Here is a 12,804-nt window from a genome sequence, read left to right on the forward strand (position 1 = left end):
CTCCACCTACACCCCAACTAAACTCTGCACCCCAATTCTGCCCAGTGGGCCCCAGCCCATCCACAGGGATCTTCACACTCTCCCCATCCCGAGCTGTGTCTCTTCCCCTCCCCAACACCCTCCAAAATATCCCAGGTTTCCCCCCCCCCCCCCCCCGCCCACCACGCTGGGGTGAGCCCCAAGGATGGATCTGGGGCTGCACAAGGACATTTATTAAAAAAAACAAACGAACAAACAAACCAACGAAAACACCAGTCAAGTGAAATGGGGGAGTGGAGGGCAAGGAAAGGGGTGGGGAGCAAGGAGGGGACAAGGAGCAGAGCAGGGAGCAGAGGCCAGCACAGCACCGGGCAGCCACGCTCCCTGGCACTCAGAGGGGCAGGACTGGGGCTGGCAGCCCCCACTGCCCAGCTGGCAGGGAGGAGGGACAGGCAGGGAAGGCAGACCTGCCCCGGCAGGGGAGGGAAGGGCTGACAGAGGCAGCAGGAGCTGGGTGAGCAGGGCAGAGCCCCCTGCCCAGCAGGACCCCGGCCCAGGAGCAGCACCGCGGGCAGAGCAGGGCTGAGCCCGCCTACATTCAGTGTGAGGGGCAGGGGCTGCCTGCGTGTGGACGGAGCAGAGACCAAAGCACTTGTGTGCCCCTGCCCTGTCACAGGGAGTCAGGGCAGAAGGCACGATCCCAGGTAAAGGGGATGCACAGGGCTCAGGGGGCTCCCCCTCCCCAGGCAGAGGCAGGAGCTCAGTGCTGTCCCTGTCCTGGGCAGATCCTGATGAGGCAGCACCAGCCTCACCCCCATTCCCTAGGAGAGGCAGCCAGAGCACCTCAGGAATAAAAGCACCAGCCCCCCAGCCCCTGTGGCTCCCCAGGAAGGAAAGCCCAGCTCCCCAGGCTGCTCAGCAGCACCAATCCCTCCAGCAGCTCCTACCAACACAAAGAGTGGGGCTGGATCCCACAGGAGCCCTGCCCCTCCCACAGGAAGGCCGATGGCCACAGCAGATCCAGACCAGCCCCCTCTACTTGTCGATGAGCCCCCCCTCCTTGAGCTTGAAGTAGAAGAACTTCTCGAGGGTGTTGGCACACTTGCAGTAGTCGCTGTCGGGCGGGTTGTACTCGCGGCAGTTGGTGATGATGCGCTGCAGGTCGGCGATGAACAGCTTCTTGGTCACATAGTAGCGGTTCTTCAGCCTCTCCGTCATGGTCTTCAGGTCTGCAGGTGGTACAGATCAGGATCCCTCCCCCAGACACTGAGCTGGACATCAGCCACGGGTCTTAACTCATCCCTCTCATTCTGGACTATCCCGAGGCTCCCACCGCCCCAAACCTGAGTCCCCAGCACAGACCCCACGATTATTGTGGGGTTCTCAGCCCCCTCTGCTGCAATCCTGTCCTGGGGTGCTGGACACACCAACCTACCAATGGGGAAGCGGATGATTTCATAGTAGTCTGGTGCCTCTGACTTCTTCACCGGCTCCATGAAAGGCCATGCACTGGGGTGGGTCTGGGGAGAAGTGGGGGGCAGTTGGAGCAATGAACACACAACCCTTGTCTGCTCCAGCACCCAGGGGTCCTGCTCCTCCCCACACCTGGGTCACCCCAGCAGTCCCCAAGGGCAAAGCCCTGTACAGCCCATCCCAAGGGAGGCAGCTCTGAGGGCTGTCAGGGAGACAGGCACCCCAGAGTTGAGGGTCCTTTCCTGCCCACACCTTGATCTGGGCCAGGAGGTTCTTCAGCATGTTGTAGAGCTGGTCTGGGTCCTTCAGCTCCTTCCTGCAGGACAAAGCCAGTGCCCATCAGCCTCTCTCCACTCCAGGGCCAGGAAAACACCAAGACTGAGGCACAGCCCGAGCTGAGCCCCCAGCCCTGCTGCTGCAGAAGGGCAGCAGCAGCACCCCACGCAGCACTCACCCCTTCTCCTTCCCCAGTGGTTTCCATCCTGTTTCTCCTGGAATAAAGTGTCAGTGTCACCATGTCTGCTCTGCAGCCATGGGGAGGAAGGACAGAGCCCCCCCTGCCAGGACTCACGGATGCCAGGGACGCTCTCGATGGGGATTTGCCTCACACCCTCCTTGAAGCAGGTCAGGCCTGGGTAGACCTTGCGGATCTGAGCCTGTTTCCTCTCAATCAGCTTCTTGATGATCTGCATGGAACAGGGGTTGGAAGGGAGCAGGTGAGTGGGGGCTGCAGGATGCTCCAAGGACCCCACAAACCCACTGTGCAGGGCCAGAGACAACCCCAGTCAATATCAATGCCACCACTGCCCCCTCGCTGCCCTGCAAGTCTGCACTCAGGGTCAGCACAGCCCCACACCTCTCCTCTGCCTTCAGGGGGTGGCTGGCAGTCACCTACCCTTGTGCCCACCCCTGGGCCATACCTCCTTCTGCTTCTTGATGATGTGAGAAAGCTCAGTGTAGGGGATGCGGGGGTTCAGCTCACACTCCATCAGGGTCGCCCCCTCGTAGTCCTTGATGTATCCCAGGTAGCGGCTCTTGGGGACCTTGATGTCCTTGGAGAAGCCCTTGGGGAGAGGGGCAGGTGGGAAGGGGTAGGTGGAAGGGGGTAGGTGAGCAGCAGAGCTGGGAGCAGCTCCCAGGGGAAGGAGCCCACCTGCTTTTTGAAGTAGCCAATGGCGTACTCGTCTGCATAGGTGAGGAAGTAGAGGATGTTGTGCTTGATGTGGTACTCCTTCAGGTGGTTCATCAGGTGTGTCCCATAGCCCTTGGGGAAGTACCATGAGACGGAGATCCCTCTCAGGCAGCCCCAGCTGGGATAAACAACCCCCTCCCACCCATGGAAAGGGCAGCTGGAAGATGACCAGGAGAGGAGCAACTACCACAGCTTGGGGCTGTCCAGTGCTGAGCAGGTTTGGCTGCCCAAGGGGCTACAAAGAGACCATCCTGCCCACACCAAACTTTGGGGGGGGGGACACCTGTGTGCCCACCTCCCTTCTCTCACCTTCACTTGCTCATTGGAGGTGACAGCACAGAAGACAATCTCCGTGAAGCCTTGGGTAGGGAACATACGGAAGCAGATGCCCCCAATCACTCGTCCATCCTTGATCAGTGCCAGGGTCTTGTGCTTCCTGCGGGCAGCACGGCCGAGGGTGAGGGGAGCCCCCCACACCGGCCCCCATGCACCCCCCAGCCACGCACGGGTCAAAGACGAGGCGAGTGATGTACTCCTTGGGCATGCGGGGCAGCTGGTGGGAGAAGACATTCTGCAGCCCCACCAGCCACATCAGGATCTTCTTGTTGGATTTCTGGGAGAGGGAGTTGCCGATGACGTGGAACTCGATGATGCCGCGCCGCTCCTCCAGCCGCGCCGTCTCGTCCCGCGCCGCGTTGGCCGACAGCAGGCTGGTCTGGGGGCACAGAGTGGGGGTCACTGGCACTGCACACCCTCTTTGGGGGAGCCCACCCCACCCTGGCACGCTGGGGAAGCAGCTCTGTAGTAATTCAGCCTCCTGGAGGGTGCAGGTTTGCCCCTGAGCAGGCTGCATGGGCCGGATAGCTCAGTCCTCTTATGGGAACAGACTGCCCAAAACCCAAGCAGCTCTCAGCTGCTGGCAACCTTAGCAAGCTTAAGGGATATCAGCTCTTATAGTGATTATCAGCTCTTTGTGATTCCAGCTCTTAGCCTGCAAGGTGCCACAGGCAGGCAGACTCAGGGCAAGAGAGGAGAAGGCCATTCTGGCATTCTGCAGTGATGTCTGCGAAGAGTTCAGTGACAGCTCTTCTCCAGAACTGGGCTTAACCAGCCCATTATACAGGGAATAGGGGGATCAGAAATTGGCCAATAGCACGGGTTAAGGAGAAGTGACCTATGGGGTTACAGAGAGATAAGCTGGGGTCCAAAAGGCAGAAGAAAGGGCTTCCAGCCATTCACTGTGACCTGGCATTTCCTATCTTTAGGCCTCTGCTCTCCATGGGGCCCTGGCAGGCCCTGTGCCTGCTACACTGTAGGCCATGGAGGCACCCCAACATCCCCAGGCCATACCTCGGGGCCCAGCATGGCAGCAGGGTCCGTGATGGTCAGCATGACCTCGTTCACCAGCTCCATGGGGATGTCTCCCATGACACGGATCCGCTTGGCATCCTCCAGGGTCAGGCTCTCGGGGAGCTTCCTCTTCTCTCCTGGCATGGGAGCAGAGCGGCACATGCAGTGCTGGGAAGGACCATGGACAGTTCCAGCTTTCTGGAGTGGGCTCAGGTGACCTTACCTGGCAGGGGCTCTGGGGTGCTGGTGTCCAGGCTGGTGGCTGAGCTGCTGCTGCTGAGCTTCTTGCTGAAGAGAGGAGTGGTGGGCACAGCAACAGTGCTGACTGCAGCTGCAAGAAACCCACGGTGCCCATGACTGAAAATGCCTTGTGAAGATGCTCAGCCACACTTTGACCCTTTATCCCTCAGCCCCCAAATAGAGGGAGGGGAAAATCTTGAATTATCCTGAACTACCTGGGCGAGACACCAGCTGGGCACCCTCTGCAGCTGGCACTGTGAAATCAGCCTCCCAGATTGGAGAGTTCTCACCGTAGATCTCCTCCTCCAGCATGGAGAGGAACCTGGCAGGGGAGTGGCACATCAGCATGCCAAAGGAGGAGTGCCCTCCAGCAGCCATCTCCACACTGGGCACCTACTTGGGGAAGTGGGTGAGGATCAGTGTCCGCTTCTCTGGCACCAGCTTGTCCTTCTCCACGCGGAATTTCTCCAGCAGCTGCCGGCGCGTCACCGTGAAGATGGACTTGAGGAGGCTGCGCCCAAACACGTGCGTGGTCTCATAGCGGGGCAGGCTGTCACAGCTCTGTGGCACATGGCAGTAGCACAGCCACCTGTGGGACACAAAGGGGCTCTGGAGACAGGGCTGGAACCATGTTGGAACCCAGGAAATTCCTCTGGCTGCCCTGGAGGACTCAAGCCCCTGCCCAGGGGGCTCAGAGACCTTGGCACAGAGCCCAAGACCCCTGTAGCTCTGATTTAGCCCTTGGTAAAAACAATTACCAACCTTCTATGAGGATTTACAGGCCACGAAAGTTTAAGTAGAATGATAGTGAATTCATCACAGGGTGAAAAATAGATTTTGGGGTTTTTAGAATGGGGGTTCAGGGGGCAAGATGGAGGAATCTGGGCATGTCCAGCCTTTCTCCTTCTTCTTCTTGGCCTCCATCTTCTGCTGTGATGCTGGCACTTTTGGATTGGTTTAGAGTAGAAGCTCACTGTCTAACATAGGTGATAGGTATTGGAAAGTAATTGTAAATACTGTACTCGTAGTTCTTAGTAGAAAAAGATAACACTGCCCCAAGGACAGGCAAAGTGCCTCTGACTGTCTTGCTGAGTGGACCTCGGCAGGTCAGGAGAAAGAATTTTATAGATAAGATACAATAATCAACCTTGAGACCGAGAAATGAAGAGTTCTAACTCCTTCTTTGACTGCCAGGCTGGGAAAAGAGACTTTTTAACACATCTCGGGGTCACTTTGACCAGCTAGAGAGAACCAGAGACCCCAGAGCAACCATACCCCTCCTGGGACAATATTGCTGGGAGCAGGCTGGATGAGGGCACTGCTGACATTTAGAAGCATTGGCACCATTAGGTGCCTGCTCTCCTAGTGACTGACAGCCTGGGAGAGCCCAGGGTGGCTGGCTCAGAGGCCCCCTGCCCTCCTCACCTGGTGTAGTTGACCTTGTAGGTGGCCACGTCGTCATTCTGGGAGCGCTGACGGAACTGGGACGGCGTCTCCAGCTTCCAGTAGTTGAGGCACAGCAGGAACATCTTGGAGAGCTCATACATGGTCTGGCGCTCCTTGGGTGGCAAATGGCTGAATTTGTACTGCACGAAATTCAGGACTCCCTGGGGAGAGGAGGGCACAGTGGGAGGGTGCCAGGAGCTGAATTTGTACTGCACGAAATTCAGGACTCCCTGGGGAGAGGGGGGCACAGTGGGAGGGTGCCAGGAACTGCTCTGGGCTCTTCCATGCTGCCTCCCAGAGGGTGAGGGGACCGTGCAAGAGCAGCAGAACGCAGGACAAGCCATCAGGGCAGTGCACCAGCCTGACAGCAGCCTCACCTGCTCAATGTTTGGTTTCTCAAAGGGAGGGCTCCCCAGGGACCCCTCGACCACAGGCTGGCTCATCTGCAGGATGCACTTCCGCAGCAGCTACAAAGACACCAAGAGACATGAACTGGATATTCCAGGAATGGTGGAGGTGGCTGAATGCTGCCATGGGGCTGCTCCAATTTCTACAGCCAGGAAGGCACCGGTGCTGCCCTTGGAGCACACCCATTCATCCCATAGAACTGCCCCCCATGGGAATTCCAGGCCAGGAGAGCAGTCACTCCAGAAGAGAGTCAGCATTCCAAGTCTCTGGGCTGTGGGATGGTTCACAGCTTCAGCACCAGCTCCAACAGAGCACAAACAGCGGGACAGCAACCCCCACAATGACCAGAAACTCTGCACAAGTCCCCCCAGGAGTGGGGCACTGTGACCTGCCCAGCCCCAGACTCACCTTGAACAGGTAGAAATACACCTGCTTGGTGTCTGTGTCCTCCTCCTTGTGCACTGACATGAAGAGGTTCTCCACATCCACCACCATGCCCAGCAGACGGTTGATCTCCTCCTCTGAGACGTTCTCCAGGTGGGACACGTGGTCAGCTGTGCCAGGGAGAAAGCCAAGGGATCAGCACCACAAAGAGAAAGCCAAGGGATCAGCACCACAGTATAGGAATGTGCTTCTTGTTGATGGAGTGACAAAACTATCTTTTGTCTTCTTAAAAAGGAAATAAGCTTAGAAGTGCTTCTCTTCAATCAAGTGAAAAGACACCTTATAGGATTTGGGGGACTCTATATCAAATTTAAGGAGAGCTAATTGGACAGGAGCCAAAACGTTTTGCTTGGGCAATTTACTAGAAAAAGAAGAGAACAAAGAAACTAATTGCTTTTGTGAAGTGTTTCACTAAGGGCAGGAGAGCTTTTTGCACTTAGTTTTTCTCTGTAAAGAGTTTTGTTATTTTGCCTTTTATTAAAACCTTTTTGTTTCCAACACTGCAACAGAAGCCATCCTGCTGATTTTATGCCTTCTAAGGTAGCTGAGCTATCTTGGGTGTGAAAAAGACCTCCAAAAGCTTATGAGACCTGGCTCAAAGAAGCTCCTATTTCACCACAGTGAGAACGAGGGATCAGCACCACAGTGAGAACAAGGGATCAGCACCCCTGGCCCTGTCCAGGGGGTGCCACAGGAGTTACCCAGAGCATGGCCACAGCTCCGGCAGGGTTCGCTCAGGTTGGTCACTGGCTGCTGCAGGTCCATTCGAGGGGCTGTGGGGGGGTTGGGGTTCTTCCAGCCATTGCACTTGCAGGCATCGTTGGCCTGGGAAGAGGAGAGGGACAGCAGTGGTTGTTGCAGTGGCTGCCACCTTCTGTGGCCAAAGATTTCCCTAGCTCCCATCTACCCCTTTTCACCCTGCCCAGCTTTTCTCAGCCCCCACCACCCCAATACTCCCCCGTGCAGCCCCAGGACTCGGCAGCCCCTGCTCAGTGACATCCCTACACCTCCCTTGGGTAACTCAGCACCCTCTTCCAGCACCCCTGCCCACCCCCGTCCTGCACCCCATGTACATCCCAATCCCGCATCTTTTGTCCATTTATTCCTTCCACTCACCCTCCTGCATCCCTAAATCCCCTCCCACACCCATACCCGTCCTTGCCACCCCCTCCTGCATCCCCCACTCGGGTCAGCATCCTCATCCTTCATCCCCCACCCATGCACAGCACTGAACCCCCACTCCCGCATCCCCTGCACCCCCACCATGCCCGTCCTTGCATCCCCCTACTCGTGCACAGCCTCGAACCCCCCCCTCCTGCCCTCCGTGCCCTCCCGGTGCCGCCGTCCCCACCTTACAAGCCGAGAACACCCCCAGCTTCTCCAGCTTCTTCCCGCGGGGGAACCCCCGCACCTGCGCCTTGCGCTGGCTCGCCCGCTGCTGCTGGCTCAGCCCGGGCCGTGCCGGGTCGCTGGATCCCGCTCCTCCAGCCGTTCCCCCGCTCGCCCCCGCTGTGGCCGCCGTTGCTGTGGCCGGGCCCGGCGGGGGCCGCCCGGGCTGCGCGGCCTCCGGCTCCGCCATGCCGGGCCCGGCGTGCGCCCCGCGCGCACTGCGCCTGCGCGCCGGCAGCGCAGGGAACGCCGGGAGTTGTAGTTCGCGGCGGCGGCCGCGGGGGAGGCGGCGCCGCTGCTCCCGGGACGGCGCTCCCGGGGCCGGTTCGCGTCACCCGCTGCCCCAAACGGGAGCAGAGCTCCCACTCGGCACTGTGGCTGGCGTGAACCGCCCAGAGAGGATGGAGGCCCGGTCATGACGACCCACCGCGACAGCCCCTCACGGGACGATGCCGAGCCGTCGGTGCCCGGCGGAGCGCTCGCACCACTCCGGTAGCCGGTAGCGCTCCGCTGCCTCCCGCAAATATGGAGCGTGGCCACGCCCTGTTCTCCAAACGCGGTGTGTGACCCGCCCTCCGCCTGCTCGCAGCCGGCTTGGGCGGCCGGTGCGGAGCGTGGCCGCGCCTCCTGCCCGGTACCGGCGAACCGGCTCCGCCAGCAGGGCCGTTTATGAGAGACCGCGCCCCTTTCCCCGCGGGGGAAGCGGATTAGCGGCGGGCTGGTGGGCGGAGCTGCGGGAACAACCTGGAATGTGCCAGCACTGCCGGCGGGGCAGGCACGGGATTGTTCCAGCAGCATCCCGAAGATGGGAATCACCGGTCCCAATGCTGCCCAGGGGGATGCTCAGGACCTGCCGGGGATTCTCGGTGCTGCTCATGGCCTGGAGACCCTCGCACATCCTCCTTTGCCAGGGCAGAGCTGGGCAGAGGTGCCAGGGCCGTGCCCGGTGCCAGCACAGCCCCGTTCCCCTGGCAGAGGTGCCAGGGCCATGCCCGGTGCCAGCACAGCCCCGTTCCCCTGGCAGAGGTGCCAGGGCCGTGCCCGGTGCCAGCACAGCCCCGTTCCCCTGGCAGAGGTGCCAGGGCCGTGCCCGGTGCCAGCACAGCCCCGTTCCCCTGGCAGAGGTGCCAGGGCCATGCCCGGTGCCAGCACAGCCCCGTTCCCCTGGCAGAGGTGCCAGGGCCGTGCCCGGTGCCAGCACAGCCCCCGTTCCCCACCCTGCCATCGTGCTGCGTGGGAACCGGCAGGAGCACTGCAAAGCACAGGGCTGGGCAAGACCAGAAACACTGAAACCACGCAAATAAAAGTTAGGAATATTTATTACATATCAAAAAAAGCCACATGTTTCGGGCAGACACCACGCCCCGGGCCATGGCGCGGTCCCGCTCTGCGGCCAGCAGCTGCCCCCGTTGTCGCCAGGCTCAGCCTGGTCCCCGTCGCTCCTCTTCACGCCTTGGCCCGCTCGGCTCCCTCCTCAGCGCTGCCAGCTTGCTGTGCCACCGCCGGCCCCATCTGGATGGGCACATTCCTCTCAGGAGCAGCTGGCAGTGCCAGCTTGGGGGCCTCGATGCGGAGCTGCCCGTCCTTGGACAGGGAGCAGGTCAGCGCCTCTGCGTCCACCTCCTCGGGCACGTCCCACTCCCGCTTCAGCACCTCGTACTTGTAGGAGAAGGAGCCCTTCTCGTCCGTGCTCTGCGTCTCCTTCTGCCCCACCAGCACCACCTTCCTGCCCACCACCTTCACCGACAGCTGCTCGGGGGCAAAGTCCTTCACGTCCTGGCACACAGAGAAGCCGTCCCCGGAGCTCTGGGGCAGCGCTGCGCTGGTGCTGGAGGCGATGCCGAGCCGGCCGGGGCTGCTCCCGCTACTCAGGTACTGCTCCACGCTGCTCATGAACTCCCGAGCCCTCTCCATCTCCAGCCGCATCTCCCGCTCCAGCTCGGCGAAAAGGGTGCCTGGATGTGGCCAGAGGGTGCGGACGGGTCCCAGCCACGGGAACAGCGAGCTGGACATGGGCGGCATAAAGTGCAGGCGGCAAAGCATCTCTGCTCCGAGCGAGGAGTGCTCCTGGCTGTGCTGCTGCTGCTGCTGCTGCTGCTCGGTGGAGTGGCTGGAGCCGTGCTGGGCTGGGGAAGGGGAGCAGCGGGTTTTATTCTCCCCTGCCCAGGGGTGTGTCCCTTCCAGAATGCTCTCTCCCCCCACGCAGCCTCCTGGAGCCATCGCCTATTTTTGAGAGGCTGATTATCCACCAGCCAAAATAGCAGCGCCTGTTTCTGGGGACAGGTCACATGCCACAAATAGGGAGCCGCAGTCACCGCCGTGAGCTCAGGTTTCTGCAGAGCCATCGTGATGCAGCAGGGCCCGTGGGGCCATGGCCGGGGGGCTACAGAGCCCTTCCCTGGCCCCCCTGCCAGGGACTAGGTGGAGGAAGGCTCCACTGTGCCAGGAGCTCATCACTCCTGCCAGTACAGGAACTAATCCCACCCCTGTACATGTCCCACGGCTTCTGCTGCCAGGCACCTCCTTCACTTTCTGGGACCCCTCTCCCTGCTGGGCACCCCCATGCTGTCCTGACCCCTCAGCACCTCACTGTGCACCCCACCTGGGCATGGGGCTGACCCCTAAACACCCCACTGTACACCCCACCTGGGCATGGGGACAGGGGCTGACCCCTAAACACCCAACTGCACACCCCACCTGGCATGGGGACAGGGGCTGACCCCTAAACACCCAACTGCACACCCCACCTGGCATGGGGACAGGGGCTGACCCCTAAACACCCAACTGCACACCCCACCTGGCATGGGGACAGGGGCTGACCCCTAAACACCCAACTGCACACCCCACCTGGCATGGGGACAGGGGCTGACCCCTCAGCACCCAACTGCACACCCCACCTGGCATGGGGACACGGGCTGACTTCTGGTCTCACCTGAGGGGACCCACCTGGGCACAGATGGGGGAAATGGAACACAGGGGAGGGTGGGGGGAGGCAGGGAGGAGACGAGCCCAGACGCACACCGTGCCTGGGAAATGCAAAGGGCACAGATTTTTGGCAAGGGTGGCTCAGGCATCCCGCTCGGAGGCTGAGGTGATGCTGCTAATTATAAGCCAGGAGAGCAAAGCTGTAAGAGTCAGGGCGAAGGTATGCCGGGCACGACGTCAGCCCTGCCTCTCCTCACGGATGAGTAACAAGAATGAGCTGGAACGGGCTGGAAAGAGCTGAGCTTTTCTCCCGAGGCTGACGTAATGTGCGGGACAATGCCACGCCTCCAGGGAATCGGGTATAAAAACCTCCGGCGGCAGCAGCGAGGCAGAACGCTTCCAGATCACTGGAAAGAGAACAGCAGCAGCAGCAGCAGCAGCAGCAGCAGCAGCAGCAGCAGCAGCAGCGATGCTTTGCCGGATGCACCTCGCACCCTTCGCCTCCAGCTCCCTGGCCAGCCGGCTGGGCACAGTGAGGACCCTGTGGCCACACGCAGAGACCATCTTCACCGAACTGCAGCAGGAGATGGAGAAAGCTCGGGAGTTCATGAGCAGCTTCGAGCAGCTCCTGAGCAACCACGGAGCCATGGCCATGGAGCACAGCCCGAGCAGCAGCATGAGCCTGAGCCAGAGCTCCGGGGACGGCTTCTCTGTGTGCCAGGACGTGAAGAACTTCGCTCCCGAGGAGCTGTCGGTGAAGGTGGTGGGCAGGAAGGTGGTGCTGGTGGGGCAGAAGGAGACGCAGAGCACGGACGAGAAGGGCTCCTTCTCCTACAAGTACGAGGTGCTGAAGCGGGAGTGGGACGTGCCCGAGGAGGTGGACGCAGAGGCGCTGACCTGCTCCCTGTCCAAGGACGGGCAGCTCCGCATCGAGGCCCCCAAGCTGGCACTGCCAGCTGCTCCTGAGAGGAGTGTGCCCATCCAGGTCAGCCCTGCTGCCCCACAGACCGGACCAGCTTCTGAGAACGGAGCCACCAAAGCCCAGGTGTGAGAGGATGGGACCCGATGGCCACGGCAGGACCGGAGCAGACAGGAGCAAGTCTCGGGTTTAAGCCCAGACAAGCTTCATCAGCAATGATGCCATTTTTTTCACTAAACTGGAATGTTTTTGTAACCAATAAAAATACTTTTGCATTGAATCTTCTTTTGTGTTCTCTGGGCGTTGATTAATGGGGAGGCTGCACCCTGCTCTTGGTGCCAGAGGAATGGGACGCACAGGGAGGGAAGAATCTCTCTTGCTTCTCAGGGCAGCACCAAATGGGGTCAGACAGCAGACCCAGAGGGTCTGTGAGGAAGGGGAGAGGATCTGGGAGGAAGGGCAGTCCCACTCACCTGTACAGGAGCAGCAGGGGTGCCTCACCCCTTCCTCACGCTGCTGCCAGCATCATCTCCAGCTCCACAACCCCAGCCAATACCCATCCCCACACAACAGGGAGGGAACCACACCGGGCTGCCTGCCTGGGTGTGGTGTGAGACTGCTGTAGCCACACTTTCCCCTTCCCAGCTTGGCAAGGGGCTGCTGGAGTCCACCCTGAGCTCCCAGGAGCAGGGAGGGAGAAGCCCAACCCCGGGTGCGGCGCGTAACCACCACAAACACCCTGCTCAGGCCCGGGCAGGCAGCAGCTGTATGGGCAGGCAGCAGGTATGCAGGCAGGAACGCCTGTTTGTGCTAAAGCACCCTGAGATCACACACACCAGGAACAGCAGCAGGTCCCCAGCCTCATTACTGAGCCCCTGAGCACCTGTTGCAAGCAGCAACACCCTCCTTAGGGTATCACAGGTGCCTTCACAGAGACTCCAAGTCTAGGAGGAAAGCAGGGAGAGGAGCCAGCAGATGGCAACAGCACTGCACACAGTGTCCACTGAATGGTTCTGAGTGGCATCGGGGAAGCTCCTTT

At 60.4% G+C, this 12,804-nt stretch overlaps 3 protein-coding genes across 3 annotated transcripts; 1 reads left to right on the forward strand and 2 right to left on the reverse strand.

Annotated features, from left to right (window-relative positions):
• Nucleotides 1–197: 197 nt before the first annotated feature.
• On the reverse strand, nucleotides 198–8,124 carry KAT2A (lysine acetyltransferase 2A). The gene is made up of 18 exons (XM_036398819.2): nucleotides 7,884–8,124; nucleotides 7,234–7,357; nucleotides 6,497–6,642; nucleotides 6,058–6,147; nucleotides 5,660–5,841; nucleotides 4,632–4,823; nucleotides 4,450–4,556; nucleotides 4,218–4,325; nucleotides 3,995–4,131; nucleotides 3,151–3,359; nucleotides 2,954–3,080; nucleotides 2,606–2,716; nucleotides 2,373–2,516; nucleotides 2,024–2,138; nucleotides 1,907–1,943; nucleotides 1,705–1,768; nucleotides 1,415–1,499; nucleotides 198–1,208 (listed from the first exon to the last, which is right to left on the reverse strand). The coding sequence occupies exons 1-18, from the start codon at nucleotides 8,109–8,111 to the stop codon at nucleotides 1,015–1,017; spliced, it is 2,400 nt and encodes a 799-aa protein (XP_036254712.1). The 5' UTR covers nucleotides 8,112–8,124; the 3' UTR covers nucleotides 198–1,014.
• A 1,098-nt stretch (nucleotides 8,125–9,222) lies between these two features.
• Nucleotides 9,223–10,185, reverse strand: LOC118696605 (heat shock protein 30C-like). The gene has a single exon (XM_036398820.2). It carries the CDS (start codon nucleotides 10,139–10,141, stop codon nucleotides 9,368–9,370), a length of 774 nt encoding a protein of 257 aa, XP_036254713.1. The 5' UTR covers nucleotides 10,142–10,185; the 3' UTR covers nucleotides 9,223–9,367.
• A 1,050-nt stretch (nucleotides 10,186–11,235) lies between these two features.
• On the forward strand, nucleotides 11,236–12,045 carry LOC118696606 (heat shock protein 30C-like). Its single transcript, XM_036398821.2, has one exon. It carries the CDS (start codon nucleotides 11,316–11,318, stop codon nucleotides 11,895–11,897), a length of 582 nt encoding a protein of 193 aa, XP_036254714.1. The 5' UTR covers nucleotides 11,236–11,315; the 3' UTR covers nucleotides 11,898–12,045.
• The last annotated feature ends 759 nt before the right edge of the window (nucleotides 12,046–12,804 follow it).

The sequence above is a fragment of the Molothrus ater genome, chromosome 27 (assembly GCF_012460135.2).
Source record: "Molothrus ater isolate BHLD 08-10-18 breed brown headed cowbird chromosome 27, BPBGC_Mater_1.1, whole genome shotgun sequence".
Taxonomy (NCBI): domain Eukaryota; kingdom Metazoa; phylum Chordata; class Aves; order Passeriformes; family Icteridae; genus Molothrus; species Molothrus ater.

Bases quoted from the DNA above. Each gene is read 5' to 3' on its own strand.
- KAT2A (XM_036398819.2), bottom strand. From the start codon at position 8,111: ATGGCGGAGCCGGAGGCCGCGCAGCCCGGGCGGCCCCCGCCGGGCCCG. The intron at 3,360-3,994 runs GTATGGCCTGGG...CTGTGCCCCCAG, and splicing joins CTGCCATGCTGGGCCCCGAG to ACCAGCCTGCTGTCGGCCAA. The intron at 1,209-1,414 runs GTAGGTTGGTGT...TACCACCTGCAG, and splicing joins AATCATCCGCTTCCCCATTG to ACCTGAAGACCATGACGGAG.
- LOC118696605 (XM_036398820.2), bottom strand. From the start codon at position 10,141: ATGGCTCCAGGAGGCTGCGTGGGGGGAGAGAGCATTCTGGAAGGGACA.
- LOC118696606 (XM_036398821.2), top strand. From the start codon at position 11,316: ATGCTTTGCCGGATGCACCTCGCACCCTTCGCCTCCAGCTCCCTGGCC.